This window comes from Hippoglossus hippoglossus, chromosome 9 (assembly GCF_009819705.1).
Source record: "Hippoglossus hippoglossus isolate fHipHip1 chromosome 9, fHipHip1.pri, whole genome shotgun sequence".
NCBI lineage: Eukaryota > Metazoa > Chordata > Actinopteri > Pleuronectiformes > Pleuronectidae > Hippoglossus > Hippoglossus hippoglossus.
In genome coordinates this window covers 18,162,768-18,186,859 of record NC_047159.1, presented here as the reverse complement: position 1 = coordinate 18,186,859, position 24,092 = coordinate 18,162,768, and the positions used below count along the sequence as shown (strand labels likewise).

At 42.7% G+C, this 24,092-nt stretch overlaps 1 protein-coding gene across 1 annotated transcript; it reads right to left on the bottom strand.

Moving 5' to 3' along the window:
- Nucleotides 1-13: 13 nt before the first annotated feature.
- Nucleotides 14-23,681, bottom strand: acacb (acetyl-CoA carboxylase beta). The gene is given in 55 exon segments (XM_034595458.1): nucleotides 14-978; nucleotides 1,610-1,749; nucleotides 2,155-2,325; nucleotides 2,446-2,600; nucleotides 2,716-2,828; nucleotides 2,933-3,110; nucleotides 3,194-3,329; nucleotides 3,437-3,533; nucleotides 3,649-3,745; nucleotides 3,830-3,950; nucleotides 4,030-4,173; nucleotides 4,438-4,548; nucleotides 4,635-4,755; nucleotides 4,846-4,943; nucleotides 5,035-5,304; nucleotides 5,397-5,519; nucleotides 5,603-5,758; nucleotides 5,868-6,071; nucleotides 6,362-6,517; nucleotides 6,625-6,841; nucleotides 6,941-6,981; nucleotides 7,326-7,382; nucleotides 7,494-7,601; nucleotides 7,687-7,786; nucleotides 8,088-8,228; nucleotides 9,546-9,664; nucleotides 9,771-9,860; nucleotides 9,956-10,069; nucleotides 10,311-10,358; nucleotides 10,360-10,430; nucleotides 10,520-10,604; nucleotides 10,606-10,640; nucleotides 11,260-11,348; nucleotides 11,456-11,556; nucleotides 11,665-11,853; nucleotides 11,943-12,089; nucleotides 12,752-12,886; nucleotides 12,982-13,132; nucleotides 13,239-13,384; nucleotides 14,047-14,128; nucleotides 14,221-14,324; nucleotides 14,407-14,557; nucleotides 14,835-14,998; nucleotides 15,095-15,256; nucleotides 15,366-15,536; nucleotides 15,630-15,839; nucleotides 15,958-16,068; nucleotides 16,177-16,286; nucleotides 16,441-16,539; nucleotides 16,648-16,729; nucleotides 16,846-16,955; nucleotides 17,137-17,275; nucleotides 17,548-17,680; nucleotides 21,005-21,563; nucleotides 23,579-23,681. Coding segments are annotated over 55 exon segments (7,365 nt in total). The 5' UTR covers nucleotides 23,655-23,681; the 3' UTR covers nucleotides 14-851.
- Between the last annotated feature and the right edge of the window lie 411 nt (nucleotides 23,682-24,092).

Genomic DNA, 24,092 nt, shown 5'->3' with positions numbered 1-24,092 from the left:
TTTGCCAAAAATATATCAATGATATTTATTAACAACAGCCCTTGGGGGGGAAAACAAGACACAGGAAAGAGCTTATGTACATTCAAAGGAAATGTCACGGTTGATATTTCTGATCGGAGGCGAGGCAAATCAAGACATCAGCCGGCGAGACCACTTCAGTCGTTAATGTCCATCTTTGACCAAACCTGAGTCTGAAGAAATGTGTCTCAGAGATGCACAGAGAGAAATGAAAGAAGCTCAGAAGTATCAAATACAGTGTCACACCATCTCCTGTCATACATACCATTGTCTTTAGCACATAAACATCAGAGACTGAAAGAAACATTGAAAAGAATGGACCACTGACTCCAGTGTCAACAGTGAAATGACGAACACAACTGAACTCATGACACTGCAGTACACAATTTTACCTGCTTCTTAATTTGAATTTTTGCATCACAATACTGATAAAATAATTGCACAAAAATGTATCTGAAACGTCAATTCACTATTTTACTGCCTCAGGACTTTGGCTTCTATTTCTTTGATTGTATAACCCTGACCTCAATAGACCACACAGAGCTTATTGAGATACATTTTTAACACTGATACACCATCAGGTGCAAACACTCGACAAATGTAAAAGACAATCATTGGAACAGATTATAAAAGACAGGCTTTGTAGTGGTTCTGTAATAACTTAGGAGTAGGTCACATTCAGCATGTGCGTAGTGCAAAGAATTGCCCCGACTATAATCCTGTACAATCACTTTTATATCTTTAAATGCCCCCCCTCTTCACTTATACAGCACAATCAGGTGGATCCGACCCTTCGTTCTCTTTAATATCACAACCTGGTAAAGCCCCTCAGCTTAACTGGCGCTGGTGTTGTCCATAGTTGAGAACAGATGCAAGAGCTTGGCCCTCTGGGACGGAGTGATGCTCTGGCTCATGTGGATGATGCAGTCCATGGCCACATCAGGGTTCGCCTGCACCAGGCTGGAACACAGGTGGAAGATCCCCATCACAAACATCCCAATGAAAATGTATAGACACTTTTTTTCTGCTTTTGCTTGAGGTTAAAAGAAAAGAATATATTATGTTATATCTGTATAATATATCCCTACAAATATTAATAACCTTAAAAACCAGGTGAAGTTGCAGTTATAAGTCAGACTCTGCAATGAGTAATGTACGAAAACCTTGGTTATTTATTTGCCCTAAATGCTTCAGTGTGAACATGTATGGTTAGAGGGAATGCTGCAGGCAACTTCAGGTAAACATGAGTGAAGTTATTAATGGTCTCTGACTGAGTCAACAATAAAGCTAATAAAGCTCCTTCACTGATTCTAAAATGCATGAAGATCACATGGGAGCGACCCATTGGCCGAACGGTTAGGTTACGTGCCACATGGACGCATACGACAGTGACCAGCTGATCCCTGTCCAACTGGAATGTGTCCCCACATCAATCATGTTATTAATGGTTGGTGTGTGTGTGTGTGTGTGTGTGTGTGTGTGTGTGTGTGTGTGTGTGTGTGTGTGTGTGTGTGTGTGTGTGTGTGTGTGTGTGTGTGTGTGTGTGTGTGTGTGTGTGTGTGTGTGTGTGTGTGTGTGTGTCTCTGCATACCTGCGGATGTGTTTCAAAGTGTTTTCTCGTTTCAAGTACTTGATGTTCTCTCTGATGGCTGACTGCGTGCCGCTGTCCTCCATGGACAAATGCTTCTCAAGCCACTCAACTACAGCTTGGTTATTGTCCCAGAGGTAAGCCTGACAACGCAAACAGACACACCTTTACATTTCCAATAAACACTGAAGTGCTCATAAATACAAGCCGGATCATGATTTGTCCCAGTGACAGATTTAGGCTGGGTATTGAGAAGACGTGAAACAAATAGACATTGGATTTGAAGTCTTTCAGGATGTCATGATCGCAGCTCATATTCTCAGTCACATTCAGGGGTTAAAATAAAATGAGAATGACTTCAAAAGTGTCATGGTACATAAACATACAGTATCAGACAGAAAGATTTAAATAATTTTCTTTAAAAAAGACTCCCCACTTTGATCAATGAGCTCTGCCTGAGTTGAACTGCTTTATCTACCTTTATTCAAAATGTTTAACTTGCATGCTGTGCATCAGCAGAGAGAGAATCCCTTTGTGTGGTCACATACCTTGACGGTTCCCTCTGTTTCAGCAAACCAGCGTCGCAGCATGGACTGCACGTGTCCGTCACTGAGGTCCTTGTTGGCCTGCAGAATCTCACATTTCACCACCTGCTCCAACAAGAGGCGACGGAGACGCCAGTAAAAGAACGCCCGCACGTTCTTCCAATCCAGAATATCCTGTCAACACAGATTTGCAAAACATGTTACAGCAGCGTGCGACTCCGCTGAGCACAGTTTTATTTCCTGCACCTAATGTTACACACATTACATCAGTGTGATTGTGAAGCGCTCACTCACAGTGATGACACCCTTCTCCTGCATCCTCCCTGGGGTGTCGTGCAGGTCTACAAACTGCACTGCCACCTGGTGGTAGATGGGCAACAGGAATTCTTCTCTGGCTTTGAGCTGTGACTCCAGCTCTCTGCACTGCTTGTCAGACAGCTCCAGGGAAGCTGGTGAAAATAGAACATTTCTGAATCACAGTAAGGTTACGAAGATATCTGCAATACTGTGGAGAAAATAAGGAAATACGAGTGGTTGTATGAGTTGAGATAAGGAGCTTTTTACCAAGCTGCTCAACCAGACTGGCATAGACGGAATCTAGTCTTTTCATGGTCTTCAACAGGTCCTTCTTCCTGAATTTGATCTCCACTGTGCCCTCAGCCTCCAGCACACCCCCTCTGCACAGAGAGAAAACCACAGGGAGACAAAAAAAAACATGTAATCACACACACATCTGTTGTTTTAGTTGAAAATAAAAAATTAATTCACTGCACTTATGTACCTGCTTTCCCTGTCAGCATAGAGCTCCATACACAGCGGGTTGATGGTGGGGTCAATCACCACCCAGGACCCTCCCCTCAGCTCAGCATGTGGTGGGATGTACACCAGCACCGGCTGACGGAAACCATGCAGGGCATCCACAATGTAGGCTCCAAACTTCAGTACCTGGTCATACATATCTGAGAGAGAACAGAGGAAGTTATTTTACAGTCACGACAAAGCAGTGTATGATATTCAGAGATTTGTATTATTTATCGTGTACCCTTCATTCCCCCGGAGAAGCCCCTCCAGTTGGCGAACACCATGAGAGGCACACGTTCACGGTTGAAGTCACAAATGGCCTGGGCTGTTTTAAAGGCTGAGTCTGGGAACCACACCTGACCAGCCTGCTGCAAAACCTGACATCAACACAAAAAACACACAAGGGCAGAGGTGAAATACTCCTCTTATTATCGTCACCATCTATTGTTGGACATTAACACAGTGTGTGTAGAGATTGGCTCACTTTGGATTCTGAGTCCAGGTTGGCTGGATCGGCTGGGACGGTCAACTCTACTGTGCGTGTTTCAACAGCGATGACACCAAGAGGTATTCCTCCTAACCTGTATTCGTTCAACAGTGTTAATAATATAATTTTAAGAGTGAGGCTGAATGACCGTACATACCATTCATATGAAGTACTCTGCGAGTGTGTACTTTGAGTGCAAACATATTTACCGAGCTCTTCCTACCACCACCGTCTTAGCCCAGGACTCCATGATCTCCATGAAAGAGCCTTGGTCGAAGAATCCGCTCTGCCAGGCGCCTCTCACCGCTGATGACACCCATGAAGAATGTTCAAATCATGGAAACTTATTTGCTTTACTACTGAAAGAGACATTTTTTTAGATGAACTCACTGGGGTGAGGTCGACCGGCCAGCATCCAGCGAGGGTCATACAGAGCTTTAGTAGGAGTGAACTCTATCTCTCTGTCCACTGGATCTTTAGCTGCTATGATAGGCACAGGAGAGTGTTTGTTCTGTGAGGAGAGAAGAACTCGAGTTAGTGACCTGGTTCTGTTATTGTGTGTAGGTCTCACTTCACACATTCATCCGAACCTTTGGCATGTAGGAGAGCCACTGCAGGATGGTGAAGACGCCCTCAAAGTCATCTGGCACCGTGGTGTGAGTCACTCCATTGTTGTGCATGATCTGGATTCCTCCCAGCTGGTTGTTGGAGGTGTAGACCTCTCTGCCCAGAACCTGTACACAAGCAGGGATTCAAGCTTCCAACTTTTTATTTGAGGTACTTGAGTATTACAACTGAAGCACTAATTTATATTGAACAACGTCTGATGTGTACTTTGCCCGATTCTTTTTCCAATTCCATTCCATTTTTTTGCCTAATTTGTTTGTTTTTACTATTGAATTTAACTGCTACAAATCAACCCTCTACTGGTGACACACACACAGAGGCTGTGATGTGCACAGCAAAACATAAGAGAAGAGAAGAGAAGACCCACAGACCTTGTTCAGAGCACTTGCTCCAGTCAGGATGATGTGAGAGTTCTCCACCTGAATCACTCGCTGTCCCAAACGGACCAGATAGGCTCCGATCCCAATAGCACGACACGTCACCTGCAAAAGCAAAAAGTAGCTCAAATAAAAAAAATAAAAGCCCCAGAGGGAGTGACTGCTGAGGGAGGTCAGATCCACATTCTCACCATGCTGATTGTAATAATCTCCTCATAGGCCTGAGAAGATTCTCCAGCGATGGTGCCAGATCCTCTCAGGTTCTCAACACCAAGACCTTCATCCTTCCCGATGATGTCCGTGATGATGTACCTGACAAATCAACACATCTCTATCATCCCACAGAGAAAGGTTCAGGGTGCCATGTATTTCCATGAGGAGACATTGTCTACTTCATTGTACCTGGACTCTCCTCCTTCCTCTACGTGGTGACAGTGAACAGAATTGGTGGAGCTGATACGTGTGTAGTCCTGAGGTGTCAGGTAAAGGTACTTGAAACCCTGAGGAGAGATACGGAAATAACGTATAATGAGACATGTAAAACTACACATATATATTGCCATTACCTGTGCTCATTTCCTCAGAGGTCACCTTGTAGGGGTCAGCAGGGTCGATCCATGCCACCTGGAACATGTGTTTGATTTCTTCAGCGAGGCCGATGCGCGCTCCGCTGTTGGCCGAGATGTAAATGCGGGGGATGCCCTCTGCCCGAGCCAGCTCCGACGCCCTGAGGAACAGCTCGTCCTCCTGAGGACCGAACGAGCCGATCATGTAAGTGATGTCGTTGCAGATGACAATGATGTCTCTGCCCTCGGGGTACTCTGGAGTCTTCATCTTCATCCTGAAGGCGACCATCCCCACCTGGTGAAGAGTGGTGATCAGAATCATCACACTGGGAAAGAATACATGAAAAGTGTAATAGTTCATGTAAATGTCTTCAAAGGGATTCCTACATCATTGTCACCAGGTAGGCGGTTCATCTGCACCAGTCGACCTTGTGGGTCCAGAACCAGCTCAGCGCAAATCAGCACGTCTTTAGGATACTTTTCCCCTGGACCCCAGAGCTTAAACAGAGCCTACAAGAAGATTTCCAGTGGAGTCAGACACATTGAGAACATCAGAGAAAGAGAACGAGTCTAATTCAGTGAGTCAGCGTTACCTGTCTGAACATCTCAGGGAAGTCGTAGACGTATGTGGTGCCCAGAGTTTGAGCCTGGAAGCGTTTGGACTGCAGCAGATCCTTGGTCACATAAGGAGTGTTGATCAGCATGCCGTGCAGAGGACCCTGCTTGTCTCCATAGGACTGGAACATGATCTGCAAAGATGACGAGTTGAGCAAAGTCATTTATGTTGTGTAAAAAAAGACAAAGACACAACATAACACAAGTAGCTTCAAGGAGGCGACCTCAGTCCACTGCCCTCACCTGTCCAGAACTTAGGTCATTGACCTCCTTGTACAGGCTGATGTCCAAATAATAGCCAGATTCATTAGTGAGAAACAGACGGACAGGAACAGCATTTCCTGTTGGCGTCAGGCGGATGTTGATCTTCAGTTCTGCCTGAAGGACCCGCAGCTTCCACAGACGGCTGCCATAGCGCATCACCATGGAGCGGACAGACTCCTCTATCTGATGGTCCAAGAGAAAAGAACAAAGATGTTAAAGAGACTGAATGTGTAATCTGATATATTCAAATTAGGTTTAGTTTATAAAAAAATATTAAATATCTACTGCTAACAACAGTAAACAGGATCAAAAAGAGAAAATTCATACGGTTACATTTTTTTAAAAAAAATTCTTGTAGATGGACTTAAGTTATCCTATATTCTGATGACTCCAAAATATATTTTTTAAATACAATATTAACACAAACACTAACACCACTGTGGTAGTGTTTACTGTATGTGCTGGACACTGACCTTCGAGGGGTCCATGATAACGGTTGGGACAAAGTTGAGGAAGATGTGGTTGCAGTCTGTTCGGACGCTGGTGTTACTGAAGGCCACCTCCAGCTCATCCATGGCCTCCAGGAGAAGACGTTCTCCCTCATTTTGAAGGTATTCAAAGGAGGCTTCCTGGTTGTGTGTACAGAAACATTTAATTACTGCCAGAAACAGTACTCAGTAGTTAAATCAACAAGCTTATAACCTTTTTTTTTTCGGTATCCAGTTTCCCCTTGTACCTTTGTAATGAGGTCTGAGTGGCGGATGATGGCTCGGATGAAGTAGCGGTAGTCTGTGACCTCAGCTCCCTCCTGAACACGAGCAGCGCCCAGGTAGAGGTGCATCTTGTGGTTGGAACAGGGAACAGCTTTCAGGCCAAAGTTCCTCATACGGTTGAGCTCCAGCTGAAACGCTAACGCTGGCTCCAGATTCCTGTAAATACGATCCTCCTGGAACTGAGGAGAAGCACAGGCAGAGGAGGGGGGGGGGGGGTATCATACAGGAGCATGTGGATTATAATTCAGGTTTTTTATATTCAAGTTATTTAAAACTTACCCGTCTCTAGCTCTGAACGTGAAGAACTTGGGAAATTCTCTCTGTCGGAATGACAATTTTAAAGAATGATATTCAGAGAGCAAACAAATGAATATCTACATGAGAGGCATAATACATGCAATGGAAGTAAAGATATATGTGAAAAATGAAAAGGTAATATCACACATTCTCTACAACTCTGCAGAGTAACAAGTACACACTAAGTTGTATGTGTTTCCATATGAAGATAATCAAGCTGAACTTTTGACATAAACACTAAAAAAAAGAGCCATTATTGCTTTTGGCTTCATCAAGTTATTTAAAATAATACACACAGATACATATGAATGATAAAGTGGGTCTAATGAAAATACTTCACAGTCTGGGATTATTGTTGCAGAATTACCTTCTGTGCGATCAAAAACGTGATTCTCCTGATTCCATACTCGAAGAGGATTGCTCTCTGTGAAAGAAAATACACCATTTTCACTTCAACAATAAAACTAAAAAACTAAAATGATATTCCTTCACTTATATGAATCACTCCTGTGTTAAGTAAGATTCGGAAACCGACCTTTGACTGGGTGAAGGCAGACAACGCTGTGACCAAGGCATTGTCATCCTCCGTATCTGCTGTTTTTATGGACACATTAATGATGTGGATTGGATTCTCCCTCGTATTCTGTACAGGGTGGAGGAGAAACAGATGCTTTCCTGAAAACAGCTGTTTGTCTATTAAAAACCAGCAGCCCTTTCACAGCCCTCACCTTAAAATTCTCCTCCTCGTAAAGACTGGAGCAGGACTCCGAGAACGGAGAACTCTCCGCGAGTGGTTCTGCAAAGCTGGAAAGAACTTCATCGAAATTCCTGCAAAGAAAAACATGCAACTAGAATCATCACCTTGTGGTTGTATGAAAAAAGAATGTAAAATCTAATAATGAATCATTCAGTCCACGTGACAGCTGGTCAGAATTTGAAGAAATGTCCTAAAGGCAGACTTGAGATAATATCACGTTCAAGGCACAAAGACATGTTCTGTTAGGTCACAGTGATTTGGCCCTTTGACCACCCAAATCTAATCAGTTAATCCGTGAGTCTAACATTTGTGTTGGTGAGGTCATAGCAACCTTAACCTTACGCAACCTTTAATGCATAAAAAGTAGTCGACCTTCTGAAGTCGTCGAAACACTGGAACGCCACCATGGCACCCATGCGCTGGCAGGGTGGAGACCAGGCTCCCTCCAGGAAGAGCTCACTGCTCTGACGCCTGATGTTAAACTGTCCTGATCCATGCATCGGCACAGGAAGTCTGAAGAAGAGACACAAAGACAGGCAGTGACAACAACACCGGACCACTGAATGATCACAGTCAGCTTCGCTTCTGCAAAAAATGTATTACTGAACAGCCAAGAGAACAAATACTGAGAGCAATTAAAGCAAGTGTGGATATTCTCGTCTATTTATACAACAATTACATCAGTCTACAGGTACATTTCATGTAATTAAATGGACAGGGGTTATGAATTGTGGTTATAATAGATCATTGTTACCATGTCTGATTGAGAGGTTGCAAATCAAGAATCAAATCAAATGCTGGAGAATGCAGGCTCCCCGAGTAATCAATAAAATATCAGGCTTGAAGATTTTAAGAGGGACACAAAATAAATAAAGGATGCACCTCTCAAAAAGTACAGTATTGTTTTACGAGTCAAAAGAAGCAGCAGAAATACGGAGTAGCTCAGCTCAACAGTCAATTAGGAAGGACTTGTTAGAGGAGTCCTTTAGCGGATGTTTCTGCTTTCACAGAACGAAAGGGGAAAGAAGCAGCACGGTGCACCCCAGCATGCATGCTCTGAGACATTCTGTACACACCGTCAGGAGGTTTGTCTGGCTGGGAGGAGCTTTACTCTACCTGTTCATAGTAGGGCTGCTCCCTCTGAAATAAGATGATTGACAGGGCACATTAGCGGTGGAGGGTCAGACTGCACCACTACCTCCAGGCATTATGATTAGATTCAAAGCAGATTCACATTCAGGCATGGAGGGAGAGCACTGTCTGCATTAGAGTCGGCTGTAAGCAGTCACGGCAGCGGCGGCATAGTCGATTGTTCTGCACGTTTGTGGCTATGTGATCAATCAGGGGCCAGTATTGTGGCATAATAACAGTGTGTATGTTTGTCAGTGGAGAGTTGTGTAGCTGTATCTAAATTTGTGTGTGTGGAATCAGATTTTTAATTGCGTAAATCAATGCTTAGGTTTCTGAATGCGTACAGGAATCTGCCAACACGCATTCAGAATGGGTGGGAGTAATCAGCTTTGTAAACTTGTATATAAATCTGTGAATGTGTATTTAGATTTGTGCGTGTGTAAACAAATTGTGATCATAGATCTGTGAAAATTCATTAAATGCAATAATAATGAATGGCTGAAAGGCCTAATGTTACTTCCCCATTGATTTTTGGAAGAGGCCGTCTCATTGACAGCAGCCATCATGTCAGGTTTGGTTGTGCAGTTTCCGTACCATCTTTTTGTTGTTTGAGTTTTTTTTTACCAAAACGAAAAATGCCTTCACTTACTAATGTTAAGTCTGTGCCTGTGGATGAAGTCTAGTGAGTAAATATGTTACCTGTTGGGATGTGATGACGGCAACATGAACTGGAAGTCCACAGCACATGTTCCGTCCTGCAGCTGGTGATGCTGGATGCTGTTTAGCTCATAGGCGATATAAGCTCTGCGCACATACACCTGCAAGTCAGCACAGCAGTAAGTACGAAGCAATTCAGTCATTGTCACTGATATAGGAAAAATAAAAACGCATTAGACGGAAATCCTTCAGAGTGTTTCCACTGACCTCAAGTGCAGCCATGCACACCACTTGATTGGAGTGATAGAAGAAATTGGGTAAAACATCAAATATGGAGGTTTCAGAGAGGATGAGTTTCTGAGAGAAATGAAAACAAAAATAAATCGTTTGACTTTCAGGATGCTAAAAAAAAAGAAAAGAAAATGAATGAAATGTCCCCACACGAGGATTACCTTCAGGTTCTCTGGACAGAACTGGTGTCCGTACATGTCAATGGCCGACAGGAAGATGGACTCCACCTGGTTGTGTCTCAGCTCATATGATGGTAGATTTGAGGCAATCAAGACCTATGAGACGTTGTACAAATACGATATCAAAGAATCTGTCAGTAATCTGAAAAAAGCTAAATTTTCAAAATTCTGAAAAGATTATACATTTCGATAGTTCCGATTCGGCCTCCAGACCAACGTGGGGGTGTTGGTGATTTTTTTTAATCAGATTTGAAAACACCATTTCAATCCAACCTGAGATCATTGTGCTTTGAACTATATATTCAACATGTGTCCGTGAGATGCCGGTTTGTCTGACCTGTCTGGCTCTCAGTGCCACCCGTGAGTTCTCCGTCTTACTGAGCTGTGGTGAGTTCATTCAGAATCGCCATCAGCTCATCGGCCAGCGTGGAATCCCGTCCGCACAGTTGGTCCTACACAAAGTCAAGGAGACACATCACATTGTGTCACATCAGACAGATATCTTGTAGGAAGAATTATTCACGCGTCGGGTGAAAGTCTACGATGAGCATGTGACCAGGATGTTCTTCTTGGGGACCTGAGCATGAGAGAAGATGTACTCCAGCACCGGACTCATGTCGGGTTTGTGCTGTTTCTCTCAAGTTGATGACACACTTGTCATAGTGAGCTGTTTCAGAGGAAAAGGACGACGCCTGTTACACAGAAGAAATATACAAAAACTACTGCACAAATGACATGAAACTAAGTGGAAGGAAGAAGCCATTTAAATTGGTGTGGATCCAGATCAGGGGGCGGATCCAGGAATATATTTCCACTTTGTCGTGTGGATCTAAATAGAAATCTGGGTCTAGTGGACTTAAACAGGGGTGTAGGCTTTTCAGAAGCTGTTATGGTAACAAAATCGGACTAGAAAGTTTTATCTAGCTCTTTTAATATAAGGGAACTGTGGGGCCTTGGTGGAGGGATGCCCCTCTCCTGAGTGAAATTCTAGTTTAAATTCAAGTTGAACTGCAGATACAATAAATGAAAATCCCTCATTTAGAGTTCTGTTTAAAACAGAGAGTATTTATTTTAATCAGTTTTTTATTTTCGTGTTTTTTTTTATGTTTTAAATTATTTTCTTGTTTTCTTGTTGTTCTTTTATCTGTTTTGTTTAATTGCATTCCTTGAGTATGATCTGGCTTTTCTACGATTTGCTAACTTTGCACTCACATTTTATGAAGCACCTTGTAAATTTAGAAAGGTACAATACAAATAAAGTTATTATGATATTACTATACTGTCACCTTGCTGAAACTGCATCTCGACTTGCAGGTAGCGCTTCAGCAGATCTAGAACCACAGACTTCATATAACCCCGGATTCCACTGCGGTACCTGAATAGAACATGATCAAACATGTGTCAAACAGTGAAACACCAATATCACTTATCTGTGTTATGACTGATCATATCTGCGTTTTGACAAATATGAAACAAACCCACCTTTGTACCAGCTGTACGATACTCTGGGTGTTCATGAAGAAAACCTCTCGGTCAGCCTTCCTCTGCATGGTCGCTGCATGGCTGTCTAGAATATTTGCAATCTGGAATAATTCAAAGGAAATACCATTATAATATACTGACAAGTGTGGTCGCTTGTACTCAAAGAACTCGCTGTGTGACGCTGACACAATTTCACAGCACTTTTTTACCCTTTGACTGGGGAACTGGCAGAGGACGGACGTGATGTTGCTGGCGTACTGGGCTATGACCTTCCGGATGTTTTTCTCAACGCCAGGTGGAACACGTCCCGCCACACTGGTCATGATTTCCTGGAGCTCCAGCAGCGGCAGGGAGGGGTCTCTTAGACTCTTCATCAGGGTGTCCACCCACTTTTTCAGCTGCAGACATGAACATGCAACAAAATCATGCACTCAAATGTATTCAAACTGACTCAGGACTCTGACATGGCAGAGGGACTGTTGTGTACCTTGGTGCTGAAGTAGGGCTCTTCAAGGCAGTACCCTTCCATGACCTTAACCAGGTTCTCGAGGACACTGTGAAACACCTGGTGAAGCTTTTCCCCGACCATGGGCAGCGGCTGCTGGGGCGGCAACATGGCTGTGTTGAGCTCCACCTACGACAGAGGACAGAATGAGAAAAGTCCAAATGAGAACTTAAAGACCTAAATTATATAATATTTGAATAAGATCTTTAAAATCTAAATATTAGTAGAAAGTGCTTAAAATTTACAAAATGTCACTTCACCCAATATGGATCTCTCAATCAAAACAATAACAAAAAACCTAGTCTGATGCAGCATGAGATCAGGGGAGTTGTTTTCACCACTATTGCAGATGAAAATCTACTTGACGCGACTCAGTTGTAAATCATATCATGTATTAAAGTTGTATTCACGCTATGCAGCGGACCGTAACGAATAATCGTGTTCCATTACGATTGACCAATACAAAAGTGGAAGGAGAAAACAGCTGACTGGCTAACTGGCTAGCTGTGTATTTTTCCTTCGACATATGTCATTTGCTTTTGAAGTTACAGCAGAGATGATCAAAGCCACAGGTGCGGACTATAACGCAATTAAAAACAGCCAAAATGAAACATCCTGCTACCTTGAAAAAACTGGGGATTTCTCTGGGTTGTTGTAAACATTTTGTATAATCTAAGTACATTATGTTATTCTATTTTAATGAGGATTGTTATATATAATATTTTTAAATTACAAGGTTTGATTAAGAGATTCAGATTATGGGCTGTAAACAGTTATGTGGAATAATCTACCCGATGTATACTGCTGGGGTCGTCGAGGTCGATATGTGCCACAATACAGCCAAGCACCAGCACCGCTCCAGGTCTCTTAACAAAGTGGATACAACCAGACTGCTGCACAGTCAGAGTCATCACCATCTTCATCACCTGAATCCACAGCACAAACACAGTCAGTGAAAATACAAAAAGATATGCCTCGTTATTAAATCACAGGCATTGAACATTTCACCAGAATCTGTCACCTCAATCTCAGCGTAGATGTCCCCTGCATTAATGTGTCCTCCATCCTCCACCATGTACTGCAGCAGTTTGCCAGCGGACGGCGACCTCAGCACTGTGGGATCCTTCTCCTTCTCAAATACACAGGTCTTGTTGCCAACAGTGATGCGGTAACTGTGCGGTTAAATAATGATGATAACATTAGAAATGAGTAAACAGATAAAACCAGTAGGAAAACAAGCACCAGTGAGTGATCCAGATTGAACAGTCACAGTCTTACCGGTCGACTTCCTCCTTCATGTAGGTGGTGTGGCTGCTGCCATCGTAGGACAGCAGGAGGCCTCCATCACTTAGCCTGTGGACGTCTATTTCAATGTTGGAGCTGTTCATCACAATGAAGTATGTTGTCGGGGACTGGCGCGCCACCTGCAGGTGTCAACCAGAATCATTTGTTGATTAAACTGGAAACTGCTATTGTATGCCTCCTGGAACCAGTGCAGTTTCACAATGACCTTTAATTGACCTCATTCTGGAGTCCTAGTGACACCTAGTCAAAATTTTAAGAAATTCCTTAAGGGCAGACATGATATCTGTCTGCCCAAAAACACGTTTTGTGAGTCCACAATGACTGTGACCTTCGACCACCTAAATCTAATCAGGTTATCTATTAGAGTAGGTGAATATTTGTGCTAAATTTAAAAGGATTATCTCAAAGCGTTCTTTAGATAATGTATTAACGAGGCAAAAAAATGTTTGTGAGGCACGTGACCTTGACCTCTGACCTCCAGATTCTAATCAGTTAATCCTTGAGTCCAAGTGAATGTTTGTATCAGATAGATGTTCCTTATATATCATATTCCAAAGAACAGGAGGTCATGTGACTTTGACCTTTGCCCGTCGAACACCAAAATCGAATCGGTTCGTCTTTGAGTCCAAATGAAAATTTGTATCAAATTTGAAGATATTGTGTTCAGAAGAACGGGACAGACAACTCAAAAACACCAAGCCTCCGGCCACTGGCACAGAGCCATAAGAAAGAGGCTGAGTGAAACAAGGAACATGTAAAGACAATGAAACAGGTTAAGTACCTTGAGACAGAACTTGACTCCTTCGAATATAAGTTCGACACTGACAGAGTTGAGGAGACTGGCTGCAGGCAGCACCTGTCCTCTGAGGAAGCAGCAGATCATGTTTTTTAAAAGTCAGTTATATGCATAGGAACTATAGTGAGACATTGATATGAAGAGACTGAGTCTACTGACCTTTCCAGGGAATGTAGGTAATCAGACATGCTCTTTCTGAAGCTCGCATCAGCAACGTGCAAAGCCCCACAGACCACACCCAGCATGGTGTCTGGTCTCTCTGCCTGCAGACAGAAACACGTGGATGGAATGATTCAACAAAAGGAAACGACTCAAAGGTCTGGCATCGGGCCGTCACTCTGTTACCTGCACTTTCTCTGCAATGAGATGATCCAGCCAGCCAGTGTCGATGTCATTGTTCTGAAGTTTTTCCGTCTCCAGTAGTTTAATGAGGTACTCAACAGTCGTCCGGAAGTCGCCTCTGATGGACAGCTCCTTCATCGCCACCACCATGTTCCTGAAGCAAAATGATAAATATCACACTTGATAAAAATTCATGTGACCTGCAAAGGATACATTTCCTATCCTTGATTTATAAATAATAATAGTGTATCCTGACAAATAAGATTATTGCATTAATTGCAAAAGCATATTGCATTATTGTCTTCTAATCTTTTATTGGATTATTAGCAGGTCATTACATTTTCATCATATTACTGACTGTTGCCTCAGAGTTAAAACCGTAAAGCTGTGATTGTTAATCTCGTGGCCTCATCAAAAATAAAACAACTTACGAAATGGCTTCTTCTCGGTTCTCGCCCCACGAGAAACAGTGTCCGAACTGCGAGTCCGCGAATTCATGCAGGCCGCCGGTCGCTCCCACGCTGAAGTAACCCCACACATTTTTACTGCTGCGGAAGTTCAGCTCCTGCACGGTGCCAGAACTGGGCTTGAAACCCTGTGGGCGAGGGCACATGGACAACATGTGAGTGATGCAAATTAAAAGCATGACACAAAACATTTTAACCGCGTTTTTGAATATTGATCAAATGACCTCATCAGGGTTCTCGCTGGTGATGCGAGCAGCTATGACGTGCCCTCTTGGACTCGGGATGCAGTCTGGATTTTCAAAGTTAATGATGGTGTCGCCCCACGGAGTTTCTCCATAAAGCAAGCGGATGTCCTTGATTCTATGAAGGGGGATTCCCATGGCAATCTATCACAGATGAAACTCAGTGTTACAATGGCAGGATTTCAGTTGGAGATATATTCTTCTTATGTTTACACGAGTAATAATTTTGTTCAGGTGTTATAATGAGGTTTACCTGAAGCTGGGCCGCAGGCAGGTTTACATCTCCGATCATCTCTGTGCACGGATGTTCAACCTGCAGACGTGGATTCAGCTCCAGGAAGTGGAAACTTTCATCTTCAGAGAAGAGATACTCCACAGTACCTGCACTCACATAACCCACCATCTTGGCAAGTCGCACAGCAAACTGGCCCAGAAAGAGAGAGGAGACAATTTGTAATATTCTCAACAAGATTGACCTAAAACTGGAAAATAGACACGTGCAGAAACGGAAACTAACCTGTTCCATTTGCTCGAACGTGGAGGGAGAAGCTATGGTGGGAGGAGCCTCCTCTATGATCTTCTGGTGCCTCCTCTGGATGGAGCAGTCTCGTCCAAACAGAGAGATGGCATTCCCGTATTCATCGGCCAGTATCTGCACCTCGAGGTGCCTCGCATGCTGAGCCAGCTGCATGACGAAGATGGGAGAGCCAGGTACCTCTGTCTGAACCTGAAATAAAAAACTGAAACATGTCAGCAGAGAGAATTAAAAGTTTACTTGTATAAAGTCTGGACTAAATGACAAAGTGCAAATCAGGCATTAGGCTGTAAAATGTATCTACACAGACCTGTCTATATGAACTGGGAAAGTCCTCAGAACTTTCTACTTTACGGATTCCCTTTCCACCTCCACCCTCAGAGGCCTTGATAACAACCGGATAACCAATCCTCTCAGCTCCCTGCACAGAAACAGAAGATAAAAAAAATTGCATAGCAAAAGATAAATCCTTGAAGGGTTTGATTGATTGAAGGGTTGATGGATTGTTCGAAAAATGAATTATGCTTACTGCCATGCCATCGTCTACATCAAGGACGCAGCCCTTGGCGTAGATCTCTGGAGGAACACTGATCAAATTTTCTCCTGCTTGGTCCTCCTCTGTCCACTCCACTCTCAGACCTGGAGCACAACAACACACCAGGTGAGAACATACAGACACTTTGCACTCACAGTATGACCCATCAGATCATCTGTACCCTGTAAAGAAAACACAGCATGTCCGGCACCCCCCTTTATGTGACCTGAGACAGTGTGTGTGGAGGTAGTGCATCACCTGATCCGCTCCATGGTAGTGTGGGAATGTCAGCACTCTGGGCCACAATGGACGAAGCCACTTTATCCCCTAGAGCCCACATGGCCTTACTGGACGGCCCTGGCAGAAATCATCATTAAACAATGAGATGTGAGAGATACCAAAGGTCCACATAAAAAACAAATTGTGTTTTCAAACTTATTTCATATATAAGTTATTTATATATACCTAAAAATGATATCCCTGCTTTGTTCAGGAGGTCGGGCAGTTTGGGATTTTCTGACGCATGTCCCCAGCCGGCCCACACAGCCTGTGATGAGTAACACACAAACACATTGTATTGTCATTTATATATTTTGTTTTTGAAGAAAAGTTTAAACTCAGAGGCCAGAGAACACAGTTGTGCAGATAAACACTGAAATGTACCTGCACTGGGATTCTTTTTGCAATGTCCACTATCAGCTCTACGTTGGCATAGTTGTTATTGTTGGGCCCGCCAGGTACAGGCACATAATGATCTGCCATCTTAATGTATTCTACAGGTGGAAAAAGAACAACACATACCGGTGAATATTTAATAACAGGGAATCATTTGCTTTGGCAGCTTGGACAAACACTCTCAGCTAAGACACAGTTTCCACTCATACTCAGCAAGATAACCGCCTGGTGATATCTGCTGCATCATAAAATATGACGAGTATCAAGTTCGACAATAACCTGCATTAGCCTTCAAGTCTTCTGGGGTCACCATGACAACAAAGCGGATGGTCCTCTCGTTGCGAAACATTTCGTAGGACCATCGACGGATAGAACGCATACATTTGACTGCGGCGATGCCATTGTTGGCGATCAGCACCTGCAACACAAACACAAACCAGTTATTTACTGCTTGTTTTGTACAGCAGCTCGTAACCTTGGTGCTTTATTAATAACATTTTTTGTTTTGCTTTCTCTATAAAGAAAGATCCTGCTAAAACATGTTAAGTGGACTGATATTGATGCATATGTGGAATTTGGTGCAGATCCAAATAGAAATCAGGATCTAGTGAATTTAAATGTGGTTCCATAAGGGAACTGTTGGACCTTGGCAGAGATATGCGTTCCACCGAGTACCATTCAAGTCCTTACTTTTTCGATGACACGGTTGCCACCGAATCGGGTGACAAACTCGGCCGGAGAGGCCACAGTGAAGTCCCTCTGTAGATCCATCTTTCTGTGTTCACGTCCTTTTTTCACCAGATGAAGACCGGACATGCTAGGCCTGGAGTGGAAAGCACATTGTTAGTTGTCCTGCTCAGTAACACAGCAAAACAACGTCACCTGGGTGTATTTTAGTTTTGTATAGTGGCTACAACATTTATTCAAAAACTCCAGAAAACCACAGCGTTCGCGGTCAGACCCAAGGAGGTAAAATCCAAAACGGATCAGTGCTTAACAACGACAAGACCAACAGGACCTGCTCACACACTACATGACAGCAACAAGTCAGCAACAGCACTGGAAACCAAAAACTCAAAGTTCAGCCTGTCTCAAACAAACCACTGCTCTCCACAGAAACGTGTAATCTCTAAAAACAATCCGTTTCAGGAAACCGACCTGCGCTATCAATCTCGCTTTGCCCTTTAATCAGCTGTTCACCGGAGCAGAGCCAATAAAAGTAGATGTATCATCACCATATATTACAGCATACATTCAGAGCTAGATTTCGAATGCACCAGCCAGGCTACAACTGGTGATAGTTGGGTATTTAAGTGAGTTTGTTGACAGAGCTTCAGTTTAGTATCCTCACACTTTATTACTTAAGTTAAATATCTGATTAATCCATCATCAGATTTAAAGTTGGGATCATTTTGAATCAGGTTGAATAATGAATCATGAGATTTTGTGGAACTGACCAACAGCCTTTAATTACTATTAAGTTGTTTCTACATAGTAGTCAGTGATAATATTAATTGATTATTATTGAGTTTATTAGAGAATTTAGGCCTATTCGTACTCTAACAATCAATAATGTGGGGCCTATGAACAATGAAATGGGCCTCCTTGCTATACTCTGTGTTAAATAAAAGTAATAACAACAATAACAACAACAATAATAATAATAATAATAATAATAATAATAATAATAATAATATCAATATCTACGGCACCTTTCAAAACCAGAGTTACAAGGTGATTCACAAAATAAAATACAAGTGCAAAGAAATAAATAGAAACAATAAAAGAACAGCATTAAAACAGTTGGAAGAATCTATACAGGTGAGTTTTTGACTGTTTTTTAAACTGATGCATTGATTCTGCTGATCTGATGTTGAGGGCGAGTACTTTGATCCACAGTGTAGCAGCTAAAATCATAAAAACATGACCTCCATTGTTTTAAGCCTGGATCGTGGGACTTTTAACAGCATTTCATTCTCTGATCTCAGGGTCTCGGAGCAGAGGCAGAGGTTAGAAGCTCGGAAATATAAAGCAGAGCCCGACTAGGTAGTGAAAAGCGATCGATAGGATCTTGACCTGAATTCTGTAGCAGATGGGCAGCCAGTGTAGTTAATCAACGTAATCATCTCATCACATAAAAAATACTGCTCAGGTAAGTACAGAAGTTTCGCTTTAGGATCAAAAACTAAATTTTTATGCTATAAAACGGATCATCTCACTTGGTTTAATGTTTGACTATGTGAGATTAAAAGAGCAGCGATGTCGTTAAATACAAAAGTAGTAAAACCGAACTTACTGACGTGGTTCCTTCTTGAAATCCTTAATCGATATTAATATAACCAGTAAAACAACACGCTGAATGAGATACAGCACAAATGTACATGAGGTTTATAAAGAGATCACGCCTTTATATCATTTTACATACCATGATTATCTGTTGGCTCATGTCGTGCTCATTCCAAAGTCTCACTGCAGTTGCTCCCACAAGGCAAAGCGTAACTCCACAGAAATTCGGTCTGTCACTGAGAAACTGAGTCACATCAGCTATATCCTGGAGCTGGAGTGCAATTCGTCCTGGGGTTGATACAGTATGAACTTTAAACTGAACTCCAGCTTTGTGCCGTTCGAGGGAAAATACTGATTGCACTTGGTTATTGAGCTTGCCTTTGATAACCTTTTACAGCTCCTGTGTCTCTGTGCACTGCTCATCACCTTTCTGACCTTGTTGCACGATATACGACAGGGTTGCAGAACGCACCAATTCATAAGCAGGACTCGTATGAAAACATGTCAGTGTGTTACTGCATTGCTTCAAGATGACAGACTTCCCTCCTCTTGAGAGAACCAATTGTTAAAGTGTTTTTTTTTGTATTATTTCCTCAAACTCACAGGATCTAACACAGGCTCTGTTTAGGTTACATAACAACTACACGGCTGCAAGAGATTCTTCCTGTTAAGAAAAACATTTCTGCAGAAGTTGCTGCGCCATTTGCTGAACTTTAGGACAAGTTTATTTGCTCTGTCTTTCATTATTTATGCAGCTCCAACATAAACCATGTGATAATTGTCTAAAAAACACACACTGCAGCTTTAAGTATCAGATTACTACACAACAGCTTCAAACCTCTGGACGGTACTTTGCTTCTGAGATACGGAAACAAGTTGAGATTCCAACAGCCGTTTCCCTCCATCACGCAGCGTTATTCACTTAGTCGCAGAAATCAATTTTAAAAATGTGACCAAACAAAGAGACAACTTCCTCTCAAGTGCTCCCTCCCCTCTCCACTCCCACATGGGCAGCAAAATATCTGGAGATCCCCCGAGACACATCACAGGCTGCTCATTATCATCATAAACACAGGCGAGGCCAACAACACAACACTAAGGGTTTGATTCTACTTATAAATAAATGAGAATCCAGACCAAAAAATAATGGAGCCAGTGTTGCGGACATGAAAAGACGGAAACCTCCACGCAGCCACACACAAACAGATTTGAACAGATTAGGTCCACACTCCTTTAAACTGCAGGAAACATTCTTACCTTTCATGATGATTTCCATAAGTCCCACTTCAACACATAACTTAATGCATGAGTCTATCCAAATGTGCATGTCAAGTCCAACACATAGCTGTGTGCAATACAGCCCCTTTCACCCTGCATCATGTATCACTGAGCATAAAAAATAACTGATAATAAAAAAGGAACAAAATATAAGAATTTGTAAAGGATAAAAAAAAGTTGTTTTTGTTTGCTGTTTAACAAAAGTGTGTTTGCTGTGTTTGCTGTGTTTGCTGTGTTTGCTGTGTTTGCTGTGCTGCGACCTCGAGCACAGCAAACACAACAGGTTTCAAAGTCACTGGCTGAGGCTCTTGTTCCAATAATAGAGTTGAGGTGTTTGGCATGCGACAATAACACAGGTCGGCTCGATGCAGTCAGGTGGTGAAGCCCAGTTTGTGGAGACAGGACGAGTGGAGGCATTGCTGCACGTCACAAATGCGACACAGTCTTAAATAGGCATCCATCCTCTGTCAAACCTTTAAAACAACATGTCAGACAGAGCCTTTCACATATGTATGGTCGCATGATGGAGGCCTGACCCTGGACAGTTGACACTTTACTTTCTGTAAAAAAAACAAAGTCTTACTTGATGCCTGAGTAGCTGGACTGCGTGGGGGCACAGGATGCCTGCTGAGGGGCCGATTTCCTGGTGGAGGTCGAAGGCTGAGCTGCACCACTCGGAGGTTTGGTGACCAGGGGCTCCTCGTCTGAGGAGTTATCCTCTGATGCTCCGAGAATGAATTTGAGGCGCTCCCTCGCCTCCGGCCCTGAGCTGAGCATTGGCACTTTGGTTTTGTGAGGTTTCTGAGTGGTCGGAGGCAACGATGGCGCCTTTGAATTTACCTCAGAGGACGACTGTGGAGGCTCACTGTCCAATGTTTTGACGTCAAGGCCTGAGGAGGCTCCGTCGGCTGGAGAACTGTTATTCTCTTTGCATGCTGAGGTGGTGGGAACTGTTGAGAGGGAATGCTCCCCAGGATGTGGGGTGTGAGGAGCGGACATGTCCTCCTCAGCTGCGGACAGAGATTCCTCTCCTTTCACGGGCATTGCTACTGTCTTGGTATTAATCCTCCACAGTAGCAACAATATCCATAGGATTAATCCAAAAGTGGCTAACACGAACATTGATAGACATCCTCCTGCACCTGAAACACAAATATGTGAGAAAACTTAAAAGGTGTAGCTCAAATAATTTCACTGTATGTTCACATATTCTGCTGCACATGTGATAATTGTTGAATAAAGACATTTGAAGCTCACTGAGCGAAATGTGCAAAATCTGATAAATTGCTTCAAGTGATGTCACTTAAGTAATTGGTTGGGACTACAAGTTTTAAAATAAGAAGTAGCAGGAGATGAATCTCTGTGGCTTTCTCCTCATCTCTACATGATAGAAATAAATATAAATAACACACTTAAATCGGTAGAGTTGAGGCACTTGAGGTTTTGATGAGGACAAAGAAAATATTAAATAAAAAAAGAAGATATCTTTGGTTCTTCTGTATCAATTTAGATTTGTTTTGTGTAAATTGTCCATAATGAGGCCAACACTGCTACAAAGGTAAACAGCTAAATATTAAGTCATCAATTTAATAAAAAAATGCCATGGTGCCTTTCTAGACACCTTACAATACATCATTAATTAACACATGAATGAAGTAGAAACCAAGTGTTTAAGTCAGATTAGTTAGTTGTTTTTTTATTGTTACCGGCCGATATCAGTGGAACTGTAATCAAGAGGCTCAGTGGGTTTCTGTTCTACGTCCTTGCCACTGGCTCTCAAGTGAACTGAGAAAACATTATATAGCTTTGCTCTGCGTGTACTATTCTAGTGCACGGACATGTCTTTAGAGGTGGCCGGAGGTCAGACGACCTTCAAGGACAAGGACACCCAGGGTAATGTGAGATAAGGTCTGTGGCTTTGGTTCAACTTCGAAACACAGAGTAAATCGATAGACATTCCTACTTTTATACCAGCCTTCATACCAACCCTAACAAAACAGCAACTACACAAATTAAATGCAGAGAGTAAATCAATTAAAGGTAAATCGGTAAATCAATTAAAATCATACTATAAGCACTTATTAAAATGTACACAGTTATATGCACACTCTTCTTGACTCTGAGTCGTACAAATCAATAAACTAGCTGTTGACCAGTTGGAACTGCTCGGGTCTCTAACAGCTGACGTGAGAGCTAAGTGTGGCTGCTCCATGTGGGGGAAAGGTCAACGGTGAGGAAGTAGAGGCTAAGGCAGGCAACACATCCACACACATGCACAGCACATTCATGAGCATCTATAAGAGACAACGACGTAAAAGGATATAGGACGTGTGGACGTGTGAGCCATGTGAAGCGAACAGAGCTTCAAAGTTACCACAAAGGAGACAAAGATGAGATAATGTGATTCACGTGAAAGAGGCAAACAAGGAGGGATTTGTGCTCTGCAGACACTTTGCCTCTTTGGCTGCACAGAAACAAAGGAGAGGCTGAACCATCACTTTACAAATGAAAGCATGTTGTGTTTACGTGTCACATGGTCACTTATTATGTCATAAAATACAGTCTATTGCAAATATTAAAACATTAAAATCAAATTAAAAGTGACTGCACTGATGAATGGAATCGATCATTTAAGTTATAGAGTGATGACTTTGTCTCTACGCTGCTGTCAGCTGCACAGGAAATGGCCACTGGCTATATCACTTTAACGCAAACTGAACTCAATACTTCAATCCATGTACTTGTCTAACACACGTTATCAACATGCATGACGGAGGACGAGACTTCGAGGAGGTGGAGCAAAGCAGGAGGAATAAGAAAAAGTCAAACCTGAGTTCAGTCCATTTTCCACTCAGCAGGAAAACTCAGCTAAGATCAATAGATGCACCTGTATCTGTGAGAAACACCTGCAGATGCACTACCGTGTAGAAACATGCAGCTTCTGTGTAGCAGTGATCTGTCGGTGTTGTTGTTGTTGATGCTGCTGCTGCTGCTAACGTGCTAACTGGAAGCAGAGGGGCTTTCCATTACTCTACTCTGATCTAGATGCATTCTTGTAAATGAAGAACACTTCCACAGAGAACTGATAGTGTGTCCTAGCAGCAGCGGTATGAGTCATTTCCTTGTCAACAACAGTGAATGTCAAAGAGACACCTACCACCAGCAGTCCAGTCTGTGTCAGCCCCTCCACCAGCAGCAGCAGCGCACACACACACACACACACATACACACATACACACTCACACACTCACACACACACACACTCCTCCTCTTGCTCCTCCTCCTCTGTGGATGTAAACATGTGCTGCAGGAGTCATGCTCCTCCCAGGAAGAAGGAAACCTGCCAAAGATCGTGTATGAAGGAAATAGGATGTTTCAGTTTGTGTTTAAAACATGATAAGAATAAAAGCAGGAACTCTGTTTAGACTTTTAAGGCTAAACGGAACCCACAGAGAACACACAGCAGGGATATGGCAACAAGGCTGAACATGGAAAATAATAAATATATATACAAATTAATATCTGACAATTATATGCATACAAACAGGTGAAAATAAAGTAAACATTTTTAAAAAACATGCACATATAAAGTATGTATGTTGTTAGGCAATGTGAGCTTTGAGCTATTGTTGTCCTATTGTTGAACAATGGGTGAATAATTAATGGATGAT